This window comes from Macaca nemestrina, chromosome 17 (assembly GCF_043159975.1).
Source record: "Macaca nemestrina isolate mMacNem1 chromosome 17, mMacNem.hap1, whole genome shotgun sequence".
Lineage (NCBI taxonomy): Eukaryota > Metazoa > Chordata > Mammalia > Primates > Cercopithecidae > Macaca > Macaca nemestrina.
The window spans coordinates 44,122,226-44,145,521 of record NC_092141.1 but is presented as its reverse complement, the minus strand read 5'-3'; the positions used below and the strand labels follow the sequence as shown (position 1 = coordinate 44,145,521).

The window sequence follows — 23,296 nt, the reverse complement described above, 5'->3', positions numbered from 1 at the left end:
GAGGCAGGAGAATCCCTTGAACCCAGGAGGAAAGGCTGCAGTGGGCCGAGATTGCGCCGCTGCACTCCAGCCTGAGCGATGGAGCAAGACTCCATCTCAAAACAATAAATAAATAAAACAAATCCGATGATGAAAAATACTATGAATCCTAATTAAGCAAAATGTTATCATCCCCCAAAAAGAATCCCACTTAATAGTAGACCTGTGGTACAAAACATTATACTTAACTATTATTTTACTTTGAATATCCTCAATAAAAAATTTGTGGAAATTTATCATCTCTCTTGTTACGTAAGTACCTACCTAACAAACTCAATTTTGCTTCTTCGCCTGCTAAGCAAAGAGTACTTTCTATGCCAGCCTGATGTACTTACTATTTTGTCCTTTACAAAAAAGTCTGCCAACTCCTTAGATAGATGGTCACAGGACAGCAATTTAAAAACCAAATGTGCTTTATGTGCTAACAAACAAAAGAAAAATAGCAAAAATTCACCTCAGAAGAGCAGCACCTGGATCAAGAGAAGATACAGAGTCATTTCCTAGGCTGCCATTTCTATCTGGGCTCCCTGTCCGGCTAGGGAAGCAGCCCTTACCTTTTCGGTCTCAGGATCCCCTTATACTCTTAAAAATTCCTGAGATCCCAAAGAGTTTTTGTTCGTGTGAGTTATATACCTATTGATATTTTACCATGTCAGGAATTAAAACTGAGAAATTTTTTAAAAATTAATCCATTAAAATAAGAATAAACCCATTTCATAACATTTTCAAGGTAAAATGTACTGTTTTTAAATTAATGAGATGGTAACACTGCTTTTTTTTTTGCAACTCTCTTTAATATCTACTTTAAACAAAAATGGCTTTCTCATATGTTCCTGCATTCAACCTTTTGTAGAATGTTGTTTTGAAATATAAGAAAATCCAACTTCATACATGTATAAAACTTGGAAAAGGAAATAATATTTTAATAGCTTTTTCATATAACTAGATATTCCTTACTTTCTCCTTTTTTTTTGTTATAACTAGAAATTCTTGATGTTACACTGAAGCTAGACAAGCCGGGCACAGCGGCTCACACCTGTAATCCCAGCACTTTTGTGAGGCCAAAGCAGGTAGATCATGTAAGGTCAGGAGTTCGAGACCAGCCTGGCCAACATGGTGAAACCCCGTCTCTACTAAAAATACAAAAATAAAGCCAGGTGGCAGTGGTGCACGCCTGTAATCCCAGCTACTGGGGAGGCTGAGGCAGGAGAATCACTTGAGCCTGGGAGGCAAAGGTTGCAGTGAGCCAAGATCACATCACTGCACTCCAGTCAGGGTGACAGAGTAACACCCTGTCTCAAAAATAAATAAATAAATAAATAAATAAATAAATAAATAAATAAAACTAGACAAATGGTGGTTTTCCTCTTTCTGAGTCCACACACTGCAGTTTCTTAAAAGTTAGTTGCAATATAGAATCTGAAACCATATCAATAAATTTTTTGTACTTGATTGTATTAAAATCCATTCATTTACATTCTATTTTGTTTTTTTGTTTTTTTCGAGACAGAGTCTTACTCTGCTGCCCAGGCTGGAGTGCAGTGGCGCAGTCCCGGCTCACTGCAACCTCCGCCTCCTGTGTTCAAGCGATTCTACTGCCTCAGCCTCTAGAGTAGCTGGGATTACAGGCACGTGCCACCATGCCCGGCTTTTCTGTATTTTTTTAGTACAGACAGAATTTCATCATGTTGGCCAGTCTGGTCTCGAATTCCTGACCTCAAGTGATCCACCTGCCTTGGCCTCCCAAAGTAATGGGATTACAACCGTGAGCCACCGCGCCTGGCCTACACTGTATTTTGAATAGATCTTTTATCTGTGCATGATTTTGTGATATACATAGGCTCTGGTCATTTGGAAAAATATTGGTTCACTGAGCTATGCTGACACATTTCATTATAAAACATCAAATAATCACAATCATTAATTTCACCACCAATCTCCTCAGAAAAGTCTTTAAGCATTAGGAAGCTGTCAAGCTTATGATGGGAGATACAGGTTTTCCAAAATTCTAATTTTTACTTTAAAACCTGAAATGTATCTATTGTCAATTTTTTTCCCTTGAAGTAACAGGTTCACTTTGTTCATTTTTGATAAAATATCTTCCAAATACCAAAGTCTGATTAAATATAGTTTGTCTCTCAATCATTCTTTCACATAAAAATGGTGTTTGCAATTCAAACAACCCCACAAGGGCTTTTTTTCAAGTCGACCATCACACTGCTATGCAGCAGAAGAGCTTTATGGGTAATTCCTATTTCATCAAACAGAGTATTAAAAAGGTTCAAGTTTTAATAAAACAAATTTTTACTGCTCATGAAGGACATTCCTAAGTGAAACTGCTCTTTTTTAGCACACGGTGGTAAGGAATACGATGACTACCATTATGGTTGGCACCACTGCCTTGATTCATGCTGAGGCACCAGCAGTTTTACCCACCACTGCTTTGCACCATCACTGTAAACATCAAAATAGTGAAAAAGGCAAGTAACATCTAAGAATTATTATGAAAACACCTTTGACCTCATGGACCCCCTGAAAGGGTCCTAGGATAATCTTCAGGGGCCTGCATATAATCCTTACTTATTTCCAAATGGTCTTAATTACAGAAATAAGAAATAAGACTACATGGATTTGGTTAACATTGATTTTCATCTTGAATTCAGCAATTGAATGTACAGTTGTAAAGCTGAGGGCAGTGGCTTGAGCCAATTAAAGATCATGTGAACTTATGCTTCTCAGTATATTTTTATCATCTTCTAAAACTATCTCAGCCAAAACATTTGCAACTGTGCCAGCTCTCAGGAGGTGTTATGCTAGATGTGAATGCAAAAAAATCAAACTCGTTTCACTGTTCTAACACAAATACACACACACACCCCAAAACAAAAAAAAACCCACCTAAGTAGAGCATTAATACAAAAGCGACTGTACTTCCTGATGATGTTTTTAGTAGGACAAACCCATTCTTAGAGGTTCCATGACTATGATAGTTTTAAAGGAAAAGTAGTAAAGGCCATAAGATGGGGTATGGACCTCTAAAGTGATAAATGGTGATGACTCTTACCTAACATCCTTCCCCACAGTCATAGCAGCAATCACTTTCTTCACAGCCTCCTTTCTCTTTTCTTTTTTTTCATTGTTGAGCTCAGCTTTTAGTTCAAATATTTCTCCTGCAAGAGATGAGAACAAACTGGTGAGGTCCCAGGACCACAGATTTAGAGCAGAATACTGCACTATATAATAACCAATACCGGGATAGCAGAGCAGCAACTGAAATAAGATTTTAAAATTATAGAATACGTAAAATTCAAAGCCCTAGACTATTACCTGACTCACTGATAAGGAAGTCATCAGTAAGTTTTAAAAACCTTTTAAATTATGGCCAGAGAGGAAGGTGCAATCCAGATCTTTAAGAACCACAGGAGTGGGAAAAAGTAAATCTCATTATATCTAGCTACAGTGGGGAGATAACAGTATATGAAGGATGATCTTACATCAGAATGTTAAAGTCTGGAGAAGAACATAAATGTAGGTAGGGAGTAGGCATGTATTATCTCATTTACCCACGCTCGGTTTTACAGATTAAGAAATGAGGCTCAAAGTTCACAGAGTGAGTGACAAACTTGGGCTAGCACTGTGTCTCCTGACTCTTGAATTCAAAGCTTCTCAACCCTGGCCACACACTCATATTACCTAAGAAATACTAAATATAGGCCGGGCGCGGTGGCTCAAGCCTGTAATCCCAGCACTTTGGGAGGCCGAGACGGGCGGATCACGAGGTCAGGAGATCGAGACCATCCTGGCTAACACCGTGAAACCCCGTCTCTACTAAAAATACAAAAAACTAGCCGGGCGAGGTGGCGGGCGCCTGTAGTCCCAGCTACTCCGGAGGCTGAGGCAGGAGAATGGCGTAAACCCGGGAGGCGGAGCTTGCAGTGAGCTGAGAATCCGGCCACTGCACTCCAGCCCGGGCTACAGAGCAAGACTCCGTCTCAAAAAAAAAAAAAAAAAGAAAAAAGAAATACTAAATATAACAAAGTACAGGCTCCACTCTGGGCCAAATAAACCATAATGTCAAGGAGAACTCATATTTATACCTTTAAGAACTCCACCAAGTGACTCTAATGCACACCCAATGTTGAGAATCACTATTTTAATCAGTACTTGAATAAATTAGTGGGCTTTAAGGCCCTTCCTATTCAATCAAACAAGAATAATCTTGAAACCAAGAATGGTATACAATGGAGTCAATTCCAAACATCCAATCTTGAATGACTGCTTAGGCTCTGCACTGTAAAATGTCAGGGACTGTAACCACTATTTTAAGGCCTGGTCTCCAGGCTCACCTATCTTCAAGATGCTGGACCCAAAATAAAAAAGAAAGTAACAACCCTAATATTGTTTAAAAGAAATGGAAAAAAACCACTAAGCCTATGAAAAAGAGGTTGACTACTCACACCTCAACTTTCCATCTACATCCTCCAGCTCATCTACCATGCCTCAAAGACTTTCCTCCACCTTCAAGACTGTTCCTGTCGTTCCTTTCCACCAGATCTCATTCACCAGCACAGAAACAGTGGGGACAGTCTCCGCTTTTGGAGGTTGCTACTGCCACCTCAGTGGCCCCGGAACGGGGGGCGCCCAGGGGTCCTTCGCCCTCGGCCATGGCCCCCGCAACGGGGCTTCGCTGCCACCCGTGTCTGAGCTGGACTGTGCGGGCGCCAGGCTCCTCCGAAAGGCGCACGAGACAGCCTTCTTCCTCTGGTTCCGCAATGGCCTCCTGGCATCGGGCATCGGGCATCGGGGTTATCTCCTTCATGCAGAGTGACATGGATGGCGAAGCAGCATATGGCTTCTTCCTGCTGGGCCGCCTGTGTGTGGTGTGGGGGCAGCGTCTCACACGCAGTGGGCCTGGCGGCGCTGCGGGGACCCATGCAGCTGACGCTAGGGGGCACAGCTGCAGGCGCCGTGTTCGCCGCCAGCCTGCTCTAGGTGTGCGCCGTGGGCTTTTATATGCGGTAGCTGGAGCTGGACGTGGAGCTGGTGCCCGAGGACGACGGGGCGGTCTCCGCGAAAGGCCCTGATGAGGCGGGCCGACTGCTACCAGAGTGAGCGACATGGCCGCGGGCCCTGGCAGGCTCTGGATGACGGCGCCTGAGGACTGCGACATTAAAACCTGACCTCCCCTCCTCCACACACAAAAAAAAAAAAAAAAAGAAAAGAAATAGTGGGGACAGAACACTACGTGATTTGCCGGAAACCCTTATGTGGAAAGGAAGAAATTAGTAAGACACATAAGTAGAACACTCTTTCGTTTCAATATTCATGGCCAATAAGGCAAAAAAAATTGTTCCAAAATTTCTATTTAATCAACTGCTACAAAAGTAGCATAGCAAGAAAAGCTGGGCCCTTTAAAGAGTCATTCTTCATAGGACCCTTCACCACGTCCCATCCTGCCAAATCCAGCTCTTAGTTCCTCTCATTCACTTCCGGGAACAGTAAAGGACAAACGGCAGGGTTTCAGAAAGTCTGAATTGTGAACAGCAGCAGGTGTTGTAGAATCAAAGCAGGATGTAACAGAAATTATTCCAATTCCAAAAGCATAAATTTAAAGAATAGGTTTCAGTGGCAGTTCTGGTGGGTGTTGCAGGAAGCACAGGGAACACAATCTATCAATTTTTTTTTAAGTATGATGTTTATCAGCAGTGATTCAATCTGCAGTCTCAAACTTTTACAAATGCCTGAATTAAAAAAAGGTCACCAGGACCCTTTTCAAGAGTAGGTTTGAAGACTTAGGAGAGTTTTAAAATTGTAACTATTTAATTGTAATTATATCCCTTTATAGAATTATAGACATTTGGTTCATCAAAGCATACAAAATGCTAACAGAAGAAATAAACATATTTCCAAAAGAAAATCAGAAAAAGCTGAGAATGAATGACAAGTGGCTAATGGTTTTTGTGAGGTGTAAGTAATAAAAATAAGGAGGAAAAAGTTGGGCAGGACCAAAGACGGGTACTAAAAGAGGGAAAGTCATATATTCTACAACTTTATTAAATTCCTATCTTTTCTCCCTCCTCCTCCCCCCAATCAAACCTACCAAGCACTGTTAGCAGCTAGCAGTAGTTCTCAATCATGGCTACACATTAAAACAATCTGAGGAGCTTTCTTTTTAATTTTTGTTTTCTTTTGAGACAGGGTCTCTCTCTGTTGCCCAGGCCAGGGTACAGTGGCACAGTCACAGTTCACTGCAGCCTCAACCTCCTGAGCTCAAATGATCCTCCCATCTCAGCCTCCCAAAGAGCTGGGACTACAGGTGTGCACCACCATACAGGGCTAATTTTTTAATTTTTTTCATAGAGATAGGGTCTTACCATGTTGCCCAGGCTGGTCTCAAACTCCTGCACTCAAACAATCCTCCTGTCTTGGCCTCCCAACATACTGGGATTACAGGCATAAGCCACCATGCCTGGCCACGTGAAGAAGCTTTAAAATCCCCACACCCAGACCATATCCAGGACAAATGAAATCAGGCTGAGGTTGAGACCCAGGCATCAATATTATTTCAAAGTTCCCTGCCTGAGCAATTCTAATGTGTTGCCAAGATTGAAAGCTATAGACAACAAGCTGATGTAATTAAGCAACTCACTGCAACAAGAGAAAAAGAAGAATGGTAGTTGGTGTCATGTCTGGAATACTTTGGTAAATATAAGGACTCCTGAATACAAAAGCACAGAATTCTGATCCTAAGCAACAAATAAAGCAAGCTAAGCTACAGGCACAATAAGCTGAGATGGGCTAAAATGTTTGTCTTTGATGGGAAGACCCTCCACATTTCTAGAAATGATCTATTTTATTTAGGAACAATTTTACAAAAGATGAAAGCTTGGACTTTCCCCAGAAGAATCCTTTGTTCCTAGACCCAAACACATACATAAAAACAAGCATTATATTACTGATAACAAAGATGATGAGACTAATAAGTTCAAAGCTCCTCAAGTAATTCAGTCTATGACCTAAAAATCATAGATGGCTCTAGAGATTTCCTGTTTTAAATACACATCTAGACGAAGAACAAGGTAGATGTATATGGACGGATATGAAAATAACCCACTTCTATTTATTGTTTTGCAAGATTGCTTTTTCATTAAAGATAAAAAATTTTTAAATCATATGTATTAATATATACACTTACATGCATGGAAAAAGACTTGAGGATATATACCAAGTTCCCTTGGGAACGGGAACAGGAAGGGAGAACTTTCATTTTTACCTTTTACATACATGTCTGTATTGCTTTAATTGTATTCTTTGTTATAAAATGTTTATTTCCAAGTAAAAATTATTTAATAAAAGAGAAAAAGTATGCTGCTTCTTTTGTCCTCCTCACACTTAACCAATCTTCAATGGATCATTATTGATCTCAAACAGAAAAGAGGAGTCTCTTTCACTAAACAGAACCTTCAAGTCAAAATAATGTGCATCACAGCCCTATCTTTTAAAATCTACTCTTTAATAACTTGCTTGAATACATTTATCTATAGAAGTAGTAGATGTCCAATGAGATTGTCAACATGTAGTATGTCTGAAGGAAGAGGTCAGGAACATTCTGCTTGGGGCAGTCTTACACTACAACTTTTGAAAATTTTCAAAGATTTGATTGTATTCTCATACTTACCTTTTTTATTGGTTGTGAAATACTTGGAGTCAGTCATGACTTTGGATCTTTAATGTGCACCTATAGCAAGAGAAAAGAATTCCTTCATTCAGGTTACAGATATCCAACAAGACATCCAATTAATTTTACAAACATCCAATTAATTTTAGGAACACTTATATTTAAGAATTTCTAAAAATGAGTATCATCTTCCTTTATCACCACCGTTGATGGTTCAAGGGATGCAGAGAAAACTAAGAATGTAACTCCTCAAGTTGCTAATAGGGGCAAAAATCTAAAGGCCAAATGTAATCGGGTAAAAATATGAACCTATTATGGCTTTGTGATTTTATCCACAGTAAATCCTCAAAGCTTTCAAGAGCTAAAGCTGGACCTTTTTATAAATATATCTGCAATTACTTTCCATTCAGGAAAATCTGGTAAATTCCTTGCCTCAAGCTGGAATCACTCCAAAGCATATATTCTGAAGCAGTGTAAGGTCAAAAGAAAAAACAGGCCGGGCGCGGTGGCTCAAGCCTGTAATCCCAGCACTTTGGGAGGCCGAGACGGGCGGATCACGAGGTCAGGAGATCGAGACCATCCTGGCGAACCCGGTGAAACCCCGTCTCTAGTAAACAATACAAAAAAAAAAAACTAGCCAGGCGAGGTGGCGGGCGCCTGGAGTCCCAGCTACTCGGGAGGCTGAGGCAGGAGAATGGCGTGAACCCGGGAGGCGGAGCTTGCAGTGAGCTGAGATCTGGCCACTGCACTCCAGCCTGGGTGACAGAGCAAGACCCCGTCTCAAAAAAAAAAAAAAAAAAAAGAAAAAAAAAAAAAGAAAAAACAATTTTGCCGACCTACTACATGAAACTTTCAATAAAAAGAATCTCTTTCCGAAAAAAATTATTCAAAATTAGTAGGACAATATTCTTTCACAACAAACATCTAGAGAGGCAACCATGACCTACACATGGAATTTTTTTTTTTAAGTTTTAGTTTTGTAGGTATGTAGTAGGTGCATATATTTGTGGGGTACATGAGATATTTTGGTAACAGACAATGCATAATAATTACATTAGGGTAAATAGGGTATCCAATACCTCAAGCATTTATCCTTTCTTTGTATTATAAACAATTCAAGTATACCTTCTTAGTTATTTTTAAATGTACAGTAAATTATTGTTGACTGTAGTCACCCTTATCTGCTATCAAATACTAGATCTTATTCATTGTACCTAACTATATTTTTGGATTTAAACAAAAAAATGTGACTTTCTTACTTCCAACAATCTAGATTTAGTCCAAGAGTATTCTCAAATAATGTCAGTTTATAGTTACAAACAAGGCAAAAGACTAAGATATCTGTTCAGACACGAGACTGAAACTGGTGTTGAAAAAAAAGAACGTGGATCTCAACCTCAACCTTAACTCTTCCATCCCAATTTCCAGAAGAAATAATCCAGATGACAAATGGCCCCAACTAACAAAAACGGCAGTCTGGCCACATTTTTACTAAATAATAAGACCACGTTTTCTGATATGAGAAACTATAAGACTTTGTCCAATGTACCTGACTTCTTTAAATACATTAAAATTTGGGGCTGGGCACAGTAGCTCAGGCCTGTAATCCCAGCACTTTGGGAGGCCGAGGCGGGCGGATCACTTGAGGTCAGGAGTTCAAGACCAGCCTGGCCAACATGGTGAAACCCTGTCTCTGCTAAAAATACAAAAATTAGTCGGGTGTGGTGGCACACAGCTGTAATCCCAGCTACTTGGGAGGCTGAGACAGGAGAATCGCTTGGACCTGGGAGACGGAGGTTGCAGTGAGCAGAGATCATGCCACTGCACTCCAGCCTGGGCAACAGAGCAAAACTCCATCTCAAATAAATAAACAAATAGAAATTTAGGCCAGGTGCAGTGGCTCATGCTATAATCCCAACACTTTGGGAAGCCAAGATAGGTGAATTGCTTGGGCGCACGAGTTTGCAACCAAGCTGGGCAACATGATAAAACCCCATCTCTACTAAAAATACAAGAATTAGTCAGGCATGGTGGCATGTACCTGTTAGTCCCAGCTACTTGGGAGGCTGAGGCGGGTGGATCACTTGAGCCTAGGAGGTCAAGGCTACGGGGAGCTATGATCTCACCACTGCACTCCAGCCTCCATGATAGAGTGAGACCCTGTCTCAAGGGGAAAAAATATATAAATATATATATATTTTAATAATATTCCTTCTATACTCAAAAATGAATATATTTTTCCTTATCACCATCACTAATAATACTTATTACCAACTTCAGGACAAGACATGCTGGCACCTGCTCATTATTATCAGGTCAATATGACATAATATATTTGGCAAACAATAGTAAATATGTATCTAGGAGAAAAGACCTAAGCAGCAAACAAATCAATGTAATTAAAGGAAAGAAAAAAGAGCCAGATAAACATAAAATAATGAAAAACTTCTGGTTCAAATCTGATCTCAAAAATGTGCTACTTGTACAGTTTAATGGAAATTAGACTCATCTGCTATCTTTCCAACCAGCTAATTACTATTTATAGTCTTGATCCCAATAGCTCTTTAGATTGTACCAGAAATTCACAGAATGATCTTGTTAAAAGAAGTGAACTAGGACTCACAAATATCATTACAGAATATAGAAATTTCTCCTTTAATACTTGTTATAATTAAAAATTATACTGAGGCTTGCCTTATGCAATGTTTTTACAATGCCTTTCTAGCAAAAATTCACAGAATGTTATAATCATTTAATCCATTCATAATGTAAACTAAATGTGAAGTGGGCAAATGAAGAAAGGAATTTTTCACATAAAAGACCTGGAATAAATCTGAAGTTATCTATGAATTTATATATACAAACAGAAAAACCAATAAACAGAAATGATTACTTGAGCCTCAAAGAAGGACTATAGCTCAAATCCATTACAATCTGTCTAGGATGTTTACTATGCTATGCTATGTCCTTTAAAACTTGTTTAAGATTTTAAAACAAAACCTCCTTAGAATTCGTCACCAATTTCTTTGAAAAGGGTCTTATACACACACGCATTAAATTTTTTTTGGCCAGGCGCGATGGCTCATGCCTGTAATCCCAAAACTTTGGGAGGACGAGGTGTGCAGATAGTTTGAGCTCAGGAGTTCGAGACCAGCCCGGGGAACATGGCGAAACCCCATCTCTAATAAAAATACAAAAATTAGCCGGGCATGGTGGCACATGCCTGTAGTCCCAGCTGGGACTCACTGCAACATCCGCCTTCTGGGCTCAAGTGATCCTCCCACCTCAGCCTCCCGAGTAGCTGAGACTATATGTTGGGATCACCGTGCCCAACCCATTAAAATCTTTTTTTTTTGTGAGACAAAGTCTCACTGTGGCCCAGGCTCCAGTGCAGTGGTTCGATCTCAGCCTCCAGTGAAGTGGTTCGATCTGGGCTCACTGCAACCTCTGCCTCCCAGGTTCAAGCGATTCTTCTGCCTCAGCCTTCAGAGTAGCGGGGACTACAGGCACCCACTACCATGCCCGGCTAATTTTTGTATTTTAGTAGAGAGGGGGTTTTCCTTGTTAGCCAGGCTCGTCTGGAACTCCTGACATCAAGTGATCCATCAACCTCGGCCTCCCAAAGTGCTCGGATTACAGGCATGAGTAAATTCTTTACAGGAATTTTCACTACATTCTATTAAACAATAAATTAACCTAAGCCTTAAGTCATGCCTTTAACAGCTCACATATTTCATTATCTGTAACAATTCCAATGTCAAGGAATATATTACTGTCCTGTTCACTGTGAGCATTGTTTTCATCTTAACTAGAAAATAATGCACCCACCCACAAAATTTCAGGGAAGAGAGGAGGGTCAAGTATCTTTAGAAGCCCATAACATAGATTCTAAATTAAGAGTCCCTGCTGCTCTAAAGAGAAGGGATATCACTGTAGTAAGCAACACTATTGTAAACAATATTCCCTATCCATATTGGCAGAGAAACATGGTGCCAAGCTGGTTCTTGCCTTAAGCCAAAAGAAACTCCAAGAAAAATGAAAATAGTCTAAATAAAAACAAATAGAAGACGTGATTGTTGCACAACACTGTCAGTGTACTAAATTCCACTGAACTGTATGCCTTAAGCTGGTTCATTTTATGGTACATGAATTTCACCTCAAAAAAAAAATCACATATATATGATTAAGTGTATCTCTCATATAGTGAGTTCTTACCTCATATAATGAGAGACACATTTAATCACATGCTAGATATGGACATAGCCAGAGTCTCCAAAATACAGGATGGCAAAAACTGACATCTTCATTAGAAGTAACAGAAAAAGTAAACAAAATAGAGCTCAAGAAAAAAAAAAACAAAAAAACTCAAATATTTGCTGAAGTGCCTCAAAAATCAAGCTGCTCCTTTGGGGGAGAAAATGTTCCTTCAGAAGAGCCAGAGAAATAAGCAAAGCCATGACGGAATTTGAATTCACACTACCTTTCTACCAGATCAAACCAGACAAGTCACGGCTGTTCTGAGGATTTATGATATGGCCTAAGGCCATTGTTAAACAACAAAGCTGCCAGAGTCAAAGCACATAATCACTCTTACTTGCCCTGACCAGAGTGTGATGTCACTGCATTTCCCAGTAGGCCTCCCTGCACAGGATTACATATCCAGATTTAACATAACCTAGTTTCTATGAAATATAGGTTGTCAAAGTCCCTCCTCTCCTATACCTCCCTCCAGTTCCCTAAAAGAGAAATTGAGCAGCAAAATAAGATTAATACCTTGGGTAGAATAAGGTCAAAAAAAATTAATAGGATCTTAATTCAAATGGCTCTCTGGGAAGCCAAATTAGTTCGTAAAGTCCCTAAACCCTTCTTTTCACAAAGTTGGACTTTACAAAGCTCAGTGCTCAAAGTAAAAAACAGAACAAAGTTAACCAAATTATAAAGCAGAAATGTCATTCCAGTAATCTTTTATTGTAAGGGTGAGAGGTGCCAAATTCATTTCTAATCAAATATTCAGTAATAATGCAAAGACAATAGCATCATCAGGTATTATTTTTCTCATAAGAAATTATGACACAAAAGCTAAAATCACCTGTGATTTCTACTTAGACTACAAAGTAGCTTCTTAATATTATATAGAAGCAAAGGAGTTCAAAAGTTTTACATCTAATTCTTAACCAAAATAACATTAAACTCTGGAAAACTTAAGCCTGGAAGGAAAGAAAGGACAAGAGAAAGGAGAAGGTGCCCTATTTAATATATTCCTTGCTCAGCTTGGTTCAAACCTGTGCCTAAAAAGTTAGTACTTCAAAATATGGATCTTTTAAGGACGGAAAGAATGAAAGAACTGGACTTGAGTTTCTTCATATACAGTCAGAATATTAGATTTATATTGATTTTACCACCCAGCTTTTAGTAAGGATGCTTGCATTATACATCACCCTTTCTGCTTCCTTGAAAGTTTCAACGGTTAAGATACCTGCAAACAGTTCTCACCTTACCAGCACGCTTAGTCATCACTGGAATGTGTTACACGTTTTCTTATACAGCTGCACCTCCTTCATCTGCTACTTTCTATTATTACTTTGTAAGTGTACCCTGAGGCTAAGCAATTCAAGTATACAAGGAAGGTAATTAATAATTTAAACTGATTCTCATTGAGACCACCTTCTTTCTTAGTCATTCTGCCTTTGTAAGTTTAATGCATTTTCTTTTAAACCACAATGGTTACGATAAGTCTTTGGCGGTTTTCAAAACATTTTTTCTTTTCAAAAGTCAAGTTTGGCTGGGCGCTCTGGCTCACGCCTGTAATCACAGCACTTTGGGAGGCCGAATAGGGAGGATCGCTTGAGCCCAGGAGTTCTAGACTAGACTGGGCAACACAGTAAGACCCTGTCACTAAAAATATAAAAATAAAATAAAATAAAAGTCAAACGTTTAATGAAGCATCCGCGTGAGTTCAATGAAAGCCTGTCCCCCCACCCCACCCCTCCAACAGAAGACTGCTCTTGAAAATAAGCAGCATGAACAAATTATTTGGATTCAAATGATAAGGAAATAACAGTAAGTTCCAGTTTCTTTACTTTCAGCTTACTCTACAGCCTTTCCCAAACCAGACCATTCCCGCAGAGCCCAGAAAAAGAAGAAAAAAAAAAAAAAAAAAAAAGGTGGGTTAAGATTTACCCCCATTTGCTTCCCCCTCTCTTACATCGGGTCAATTCTGGAGGTTACTCTTCCTCCAAGAGTCAGGAATGCCTCTTCTTTCCCCAGGTGGTCAAGATTCTAGCGATATGCTCCTCCATTACGGAGCAGGGAAGAGGTTGTCTCTTACCCTCAAGTTACTGGACAGACGACGTTCGCCCATCAATGAGCAAACGGGTTTTTCCCTTTCGCTTTTGCTGGACACGTCTCAGACTCTTAGTGACTCTTAGTGAACGACGCCGAGCGGGGAAGAAAGACGGTTCCCCCCACGGCCTCCAGGCTCTATCAGCCACACCCCTGGCCTCTGGTCCTCCTAAACCCCCAATTCCGAAGCACATCTTACCCTCATGCCCCCAACTACTTGCTGCCACACCCGAGGATTCCCTCACCGCACCACAGTCATCATGGTGGAGACCCTTTCTCCAACCTTTTTCCTCTCACTGGTCACACCCGACGGTTCCCTGTATCCTCAACGGTCACGCTCTTAGGATTTCCTCGCTTCCGCGGGTCCTCGACCCAGCCTGGGGTTCCCCTTCTTTCGTCCCCCACCCCGTCAATTAGGGACACACCCCAAAGGCAGCCTCCCTGAACTCACCGGAGGCGGAGGCGAAGTCGAGGGCGGGGGTGGCGGCGGCAGCCGGAGAGCACAGCCCGGGTGGTGGTGTAATGGTTTCCTGCCCGTCACGATTCTTTTCTAGGTCTAAGCCACTGCGCAAAACCCACTTTGCCAGGGACAAAGATGGTGGGCAGGAAACTCTGACGTCAGAGAACCTCGCCGCGTGACGTCATCGGGGTGCGCGGGAGACCTAGCAAGGCGGTAATCTCTGTCGCCTTCCAGACCCTAACATTTCCCTTGGTCCCAGCAAAGCTGGCCCATCTGGGCCTCAGAGGATGTTAAGTGGCTACTCCAAAGGAATATATTTAAAAAGCTGACAATGGATTTGTTACCTCGCACAGAAATTCTCTGAAAAACGTAAACACAGAGATGATGAAATATCCTGTTCCTTTGTGAAAAACAAAACCCCTCAGCTCATTTTCCTTCCAGGCTCAAGAGCGGACAATGGTGATATAACCCAGGCCTATATACGGGCAGTGGGGCTAGAGGATAGTGGTGCAGGTAAACGAGGTTGAGGAGGCATTGGATGTGAGTTTGAATCCCTACCCTGAATGTGACTGGGAAAGTTAATGTCTCCTCAATCTTCTTATCTGTGAAATGAAGACAATGATAGTATCTCTCTCGGGCATGTGAAGCGTAAACCAGATAAATTAGGTCAAGTGCCTAGTATATAATAGGTGTGCTTACACAAAAGTAAGTTTCTTTCGGAAACTAAGACCTAGATTCCAGGACCTGGAACTGGAGAACAAGATTGATGAGGTTAAATGAACTAGCTGTCCCTAAGGTTAATTTCAGGGTGTAAGGAAGGATGGAGAGCAAAGTGATGATTTATTTTTCTCACATTTTGCCCATGAACTCTGTGAGTCAGAAAGTGTTTAAGTATTTTAAAACTTCATTCTTAAAAAAGTGATCAGAAGTACATTAAAATTTTGTATAACATACTCATGTATTATTATTTCCTCTGTTATTAAAATAGAGGCATAGGGGAAATTGGAAAGCCAGGTATAAAGAGAGATAATGTAAACACTTATGGTAAATCAGATAGCTGCATAATGTTATAGAATATTTTATGACAGAAAATTCATAAAATGTTAAGTAAAAAAAGGATACAAAACAATATAGTATATGGTATGACTATATATGTATAGAAAAAAAAAGGCTAGGATAGGCCAGTCATGGTGGCTCACACCTGTAATCCCAGCCCTTTAGGAGACTGAGGTGGGCAGATCACCTGAGGTCAAGAGTTTGAGACCAGCCTGGCCAATGTGGTGAAACCCCGTCTCTACTGAAAAAACAAAAATTAGCTGGTGTGGTGGCACATGCCTATAATCCCGGCTACTCAGGAGGCTGAAGCAGGAGAATGACGTGATCCCAGGAGGTGGAGGTTGCAGTGAGCCAAGATCTCGCTACTGCACTCCAGCCTGGGTAACAAAACCAGACTCGTCTCAAAAAAAAAAAAAAAAAAAAAAAAAAAGCTTGGATATTCAGCACAATGTTAAAAGTGGTTATTGCGGAATAGTGAGAGTTTTACTTTTCTTCCTAATATTTTTCTGTACTTTTCAAATACAATGAACATGTATTTATTTATATGATTGGGATGTGCCTTTTAAATCATATTGTTGAAAAATATGATACAGAAAAATGCTTTGAAATGATAAGAATAAAAGAAAGATACAAAACTCTAAATCCAGAGGCGTATATATACCTATTAGTGGTTCTCTCTGGGTGCTGATTACAAATGTTATCTTCTTTATATTTGTTTTATTTTCCAATCCTTTCTCTGAAAAATGCATATATTTTAAGGAAAAATGAACCAATGCTATTTTCAAAATACAGCATCAATCCAAAAGCTTTTCCAACCTCATTCTCTTCCACTTTTAGGTGAAAGTATTGACCAATCTCCCTTCTTTTCACCTTTTGGGACCATCACGGGCTCATAATCTAATGGGAGATCACTCAAGAAACTGTTGAAATGATCCAGCCACATGATGATGGTGGTTTAACCAAATAACTGTTGATATTTATTGAGTATGATTTTATGTCAGTTACTCTGCTAAGTACATTTTTACATCCTCACCACCTACCTGATAACCAGGCAGGTACCATTACTTCCTCTATTTTAAGAGATACAGAGAAGTTAAAAGGTAGAATTAAGATGGCCGGGCATGGTGGCTCACGCCTGTAATTCCAACACTTTGGGAGGCCAAGGCGGGCGGATCACGAGGTCAGGAGATCGAGACCATGCTGGCTAACACGGTGAAACCCCGTCTCTACTAAAAATACAAAAAAGTTAGCCAGGTGTCGTGGCAGGCAACTGTAGTCCCAGCTACTGGGGAGGCTGAGGCAGGAGAATGGCGTGAACCTGCCAGACGAAGCTTGCAGTGAGCTGAGATCGTACCACTGCACTCCAGCCTGGATGACAGAGCAAGACCCTGTCACACACACACACACACAAGGTAGAATTAAGATTTGAACCCAGGAAGTCTGACACTAGGACTGATAAGGCTTATGTTTTAGGTTTGGGCAAGGGATGAATGGTGGTACTCGTCACTGAAAATAGGAAAATATAAGAGATGGCAGAAGTTTGGGGAATGAGAGGGAGGTGATGAGTTCATTTTATACGTTAGGTTAGAGTGAAGATCTCTATCCAAGAGGTACTTAATTATATGTCTCTGAAGATAAGGAATGATCTGGAGTTAAATTTGTGAACTGTGAGCATACAGATGATAATTCAATCTGTAGGCATGAACATTATTCATGAAGAATGTGGAGAGCTTGGGGAAGAAACAGATAAACCCAAAAATGCAAAGAGAACTGAGAAGGAGCAGTCAGAGAGGTAGGAGGAAAAGGAGAATAGTATATTTTAGGATGTTTTCGGAGTTTCATGAAAGTAGGGACTATATCAATCTGTTCACTCTTACCCATGTGAGGCCTAGCCCCATCACACACACACACAAATTAATATATGTTGAATAAATGCATAAATAAGTGATCAACAATATTAGTTGCTATAGACAGGAGAAGGAAGGGGTAAAAAGTGTCTACAGGATTTAGCAACATGGAGGTATTTGATGTTATTGCTGAGAAATCAGTAGAGATACGAAGGCAAAAGTCATACTGTAGATGTTTGAGGATGGATTAGAAGTGAGGAAATAAAAACAGGAATTGCAGATAACTCCTAAGAAAGTATGACCAAAGAAAGAAGAGATGGTATCTGAGGAAAAGAGCGGCAAGGATTTTTTCTTTCTTGAGGCAGGGTGTTGCACTGTTGCCCAAGCTGGAGTGCAGTGGTACCATTACAACTCACTGCAGCCTCGACCTCCCAGGCTCAAGCAGTCCTCCCACCTAGCCTCCCAAGTAGCTGCGACTACAGGCGTGCGTCACTACGCCTAGCTAAATTTTTTTTTCTTTTTTGTAGAGGGGTGGGGAGGTCCTGCCATGTTGCCCAGGCTGGTCTGGAACTCCTGGGCTCAAGTGATCCTCCTGCCTTGGCCTCCCCAAATGCTGGGATTATAGGTGTGAGCCACCAAACTCAGCCAATTTTTTAAAGTTTAGTTCTATACTCGTATATTTTCTCTACACTAACACTCTAGCATACCATGGGTTTAATTATGTTTCTTACATATATGGCTCCAAAATCTCTATCTCTAGCCTAGACCTATTCCCCAAATTTCATCACCAAATCGATAACTATACTGCTGGGTAATTCTGTATTTATGGCCCACCAAAGTTAAATCATAAGGAGATGGAGGAGGTTAGAAAAACCTGGTTACAGAGTTGGACACAGCGGTTTACACCTATGATCCCAGCACTTCGGTAGGTTGAGGTGGGAGGATCACTTGAGCCCAAGAGTTTGAGGCTGTAGTGAGCCATGATCATGCCACTGCACTCCAGCCTGGGTGACAGAGTGAAACCATCTCTAAAAAAAGAAAGAGAAAGAGAGACAGGGGGAGACGGGGAGAAAGAGAGCGGGGGCAGGGAGAGAGAGAGAGAGAGAGAAACCTGGTTCAAGGTACAACTCCTAGCAGATAGACATAGATTTCGTAAAGATGTCATTAGAAAAATCTTTAAGAGGCTGGCCATGGTGGCTCATGCCTGTGATCACAGCACTTTGGGAGGCCAAGGCAGGTAGATCACCTGAGGTCAGGACTTTGAACCCAGTCTGGCCAACATGGTGAAAACTTGACTCTACTAAAAATACAAAAATGAGCCAGGCATGGTGACACATGCCTGTAGTCTCAGGTACTAGGGAGGCTGAGGCAGGAGAATCACTTGAACCTGAGAGGAGGAGGTTGCAGTGAGCTGAGATTGTGCTGCTACACTCCAGCCTGGGCGATAAAGCGAGACTCCATCTCGGGGGAAAAAAAAAAAGAAAAAGAAAAAGAAAAAAGAAAACTTTTTAAGAGCTTTGATTCATACCTCTCTGCTGTTCAAAAACTTTCAACTTCTCATTGCCTAACATGTTTGAAAGCTATTCTTCCCCCAGTTTCCTCCATCTGTGTGCTCCTTTCTTTGCTTTTCTCATCAATAAAATGGAGGAAGATAGTAACCATAATATTGAACAATGAAATAAATTACATGTAAGGCACTTAGAACTATGGCTGGCACATAGCATGGACTATGGAACTATTTCCTATAATTGTGACTATTTTAATAAATTGCACTGAGCTGCACAAACCAGAAATCTAGGGGTCATTCCTGATTTCCCTTTCCTTCAACTGCCACATCCAATCCATCTCCAGTTGTCAATTCTACCTTTAAAACCTCAAAGCCGTGGCTGGGCACTGTGGCTCACGCCTGTAATCCCAGCACTTTGGAGGCCGAGGCGGATGGATCACAAGGTCAGGAGTTCGTAACCTGCCTGGCCAAGATGGTGAAACCCCATCTCTACTAAAATTAGCTGGGCATTGTGGCAGGTGCCTGTAATCTCAGCTACTGGGGAGGCTGAGGTACAGAATTGCTTGCACCCGGAAGGCGGAGGTTGCAGTGACCTGAGGTTGCGCCACTGCACTCCAGCCTGGGCAACACAGCAAGACTCTGTCTCAAACAAACAAACAAACAAAAAACAAGTAACAAAAAAATCTCAAAGCCATCCAACTCCCTCTATTCAATCTCATGAATCCAAGCCACCATCACCTTTTGCCTGGACTATTAGAAGCCTATAAGTCTTCTCTCTACCATTGTCCACATAGTGGCCAGGTTGTTTAACTTTTTTGGATGTATAACATACATTTAAAAACGTGCATATCTAGCCTGATGCGGTGGCTCACACCCACAATCCCAGCACTTTGGAAGGCAGAGGCAGGGGGATCACTTGAGGCCAGGAGTTTGAGACCAGCCTGGCCAACATGGCAAAACCCTGTCTCTACTAAAAATACAAAATTTAGCTGGGCTTGATGGCACATGCATGTAGTCCCAGCTACTCGGGGGGTGTGAGGTGGGAGAATCACTTGAACCCGCGAGGCGGAGGTTGCGTGAGCCGAGATTGCACCACTGCACTCCAGCCTCGGCTACAAAGGGAGACTCTATCTCAAGAAAACACAACAAAAACAAAAATGTGCATATATCATAAATGTAAAGCTTGATGTAAATATTGCACACCCACAAAACCATCAGAGACATCTTTAAAAAATATAAACCTGGCCGGGCGCGGTGGCTCACATCTGTAATCCCAGCACTTTGGGAGGCCAAGACGGGTGGATCACAAGGCCAGGAGTTCGAGACCAGCCTGGCCAACATGATGAAACCCCGTCTCTACTGAAAATACAAAAATTGTAAACCCGGGAGGCGGAGCTTGCAGTGAGCCGAGATCCAGCCACTGCACTCCAGCCTGGGCGACAGAGCGAGACTCCGTCTCAACAACAACAAAAAAACAAAAACAAAAACAAAAAAAACAAAAATTAGCTGGGCGTGGTGGTAGGTGCCTGTAATCCCAGCTACTTGGGAGGCTGAGGCAGGAGAATCGCTTGAACCCGGGAGGCGGAGGCTGCAGTGAGCCATCACACCATCGCATTCCAGCCTGGGCAACAAGAGCAAAACTCCGTTTCAAAAAAAAAAAAAAAAAAATATATATATATATATATATGTATATATATACACACACACACTATACACACACCTGATCTCATCTCTGGTGTGTGAATCCTTGATTGGCTTGCTTCCCATTGCACTTGGACTAAAATCCAGGGTCGTTCCCATGGCCTGTGAGTCCCTGCATGGTTTGACCTGTCTACCTCTCTAACATCATTTTATGCCTTTCAGTCACTGCTCATTTCCTCATCATTTCACATTTTGCTAGCTATAATAGCCCTCAAACACACCAAGCTCTTTCCCACCTTAAGGTCTTCACAATATTGTTCCTTCTGCCTAATATTCTTTTCCCCAACTCTTCATATGGCCGGCTCCTCATAATTTAGGTTTGTTATGTCCTCAGAAGGACATTCCGATCATCCAGTCTAAAAGAGTTGGGCCTCCCAGACCTCTTATTCGACTTGCAATTTTTTTTTTTTTTTTTTGATACAGAGTCTTGCTCTGTTCCCCAGGCTGGAGTGCAGTGGTGTGATCTCAGGTCACTGCAACCTCCGCCTCCTGGGTTCAAGCGATTCTCCTGCCTCAGCCTCGAGTAGCTGGAATAACAAGCATCCGCCACCACTGCACCACTACTCCAAGCTAATTTTTGTATTTTTAGAGATGGTTTCGCCATGTTGGCTAGGCTGGTCTCAAACTCCTGACTTCAAATGATCCACCTGTCTCAGCCTCCCAAAGTGCTGGGATTACAGGTACGAGTCACTGTACCTGGCCCTACCTTTCCTTTTTCTTTTTTCTTTTCTTTTTTTTGGAGACAGAGTCTCGTTCTGTCACCCAGGCTGAAGTGCAATGGTGCAATCTCGGCTCACCACAACCTCCGCTTCCTGGGTTCAAGATTCTCCTGCCTCAGCCTCCCGAGTAGCTGGGATTACAGGCATGTGCCACCACGCTCGGCTAATTTTTTGTATTTCTAGTAGAGACGGGGTTTCTCCATGTTGGTGAGGCTGGTCACGAATTCGACCTCAGGTGATCCACCCGCCTCGGCCTCCCAAAGTGCTGGGATTATAGGCGTGAGCCACCGTGCCCGGTCTCCTTTTTCTTATGCCATTCATTTAGTTAACTTCTGGAGTACTTCCATGGGACTATCAATCAAGACATCTTGCCTTCCCCTGGCTAAGAGTAAAAGAGAGGGTGGAGAGGGAACTTGAACCGAGAGGTCAGTCGAAATTTGTATCATGAGCACAGACACAAACAGAAATTAGTGGAATCTCGTTCATTGCCAACAATGTTGCCTGGATAAGTACTTCTAATTCCTGTTAGGCAGTCCCAATAGTATTGTTACTTTCTTATTCTTTAGGGCTGGCTTTACCTATTTTTGTGAGGTATTCCATACACTTCTATAAATTCCGTTTTAGTTTAAATTAGCCTGTTTGTTTCTTTTGCTTGTAACCAAAGATCCCTAAGTGATAAAAATGTTTAATTTCCTGCTTTAGTTGATGCTACTTCTCAACTTTGTATTTTTGCTATTCACTTAAGAAAAGCTTGCACATAACAGTTACTATTAAACAAGCAACTAATATGTATCCAGGTGCTTTATATCGATAAACTATGTCCAGTCTTAAAACTCTGCAAGGTAAAAATCATGTATCAATATGATGGATTTTGGTAGAGTAAAAAACACTTTTTATAACTATAATTAAGGACAATTTGCAAGACTTTCTCTCCTATTGGAATAACTAAATCCAAACCTTGTTTTTGAGGGTTCTCATTATGCAAACCAATTATTTTTATAACATAAGGGCCTCTAGGGCAGTAAACAACACTTTCTATTCCCAGTTATTTAGCCCAGAGGTGGCACTTCCCAGAGGAAGGGAGGAGAGGTGGAACTCTCATAAGCCTGTGTCAGCCAACTCCAGCGAGACAAAGCTGTACATAATGTAAAAGTACTTTACAAACCTTAAGGTAAATCACATTCGTTTTGGCATAAAAACGGCATGAAGGGAACCTTTCTGTCAAGTGTTCCCAGTGCATGCTAGTTACAATTCATAAAGCTCCCTGTTTTAGCACTGTATTCACATCGCTGGTGGTGACATATCCAACTGTGTTCAAGGACGGAGACCATTTTCTTCCAGTATAGCAAGAGCATGGAGTTATGCTTGAATATAGACAAAACCTGGAAGACGTTAAACTACCAGCTTGGATGAAAATTAACCGTCTCAAGTACTGAGGAACAAGCATGAACCTTTCTCAATCCAATCATCCTTCCTGATAATTGGCGGCAATAAATCTAAGGCTCCTATCTCCTGCTTCGTCGCTTTAAATCCTTTCTGGAAGGCGAAGACATATAAATTAACCACCATCCCTGCCGCGCGTGTACAGCAAGGTCCTTTCCACCTCCAGATTCCCTTCCTCCCTCCGCCCCTAGCTCCATCGCCTGCAGGAGGAACACAGGGCTCAGCAACTGGCCCGAGCTCTGGCTCCCGGCGCCAGACGTCTGCGCGGTGCCCCAAACAGCTTGTCAAAAGGACCTCGCGAGAGAGGTTCAGAGCTGTAGCTTTCAAACAGCGAGGCTACCATGCAGACCCAGCTACGAAAACTAAAGCAAACCAGCTGAATATTCATAGCCAAAACCAGACCGCAAGACCCCTCTTCTATTTCAGCGGGACGGGAGCGGAAGTTCGGGTGGGTCATAGTTCTCTAGTTCCGGTTTCCGGGCCGCATTCGGGACTAGAGTGCCT

The 23,296-nt window shown here is 41.6% G+C and overlaps 1 protein-coding gene across 5 annotated transcripts in view; it reads right to left on the bottom strand.

Moving 5' to 3' along the window:
- The window catches only part of LOC105485130 (adaptor related protein complex 2 subunit beta 1), a 136,878-nt gene extending 122,213 nt beyond the window's left edge, over window positions 1-14,665 (bottom strand). For 2 of the 5 annotated variants that reach the window (XM_011747329.3, XM_011747337.3), the window contains exons 1-3: window positions 14,511-14,665; window positions 7,718-7,777; window positions 3,104-3,209 (exon numbers count right to left, since the gene is read on the bottom strand). In XM_011747329.3, the coding sequence (XP_011745631.1) occupies window positions 3,104-3,209; window positions 7,718-7,754 (143 nt within the window). In that variant the 5' untranslated portion in view covers window positions 7,755-7,777; window positions 14,511-14,665. Of the gene's footprint in view, window positions 1-3,103; window positions 3,210-7,717; window positions 7,778-13,922; window positions 14,059-14,258; window positions 14,460-14,510 lie in introns of those variants that run through there. The other 3 variants (XM_011747331.3, XM_011747330.3, XM_011747334.3) reach the window with 3 other exon arrangements.
- Between the last annotated feature and the right edge of the window lie 8,631 nt (window positions 14,666-23,296).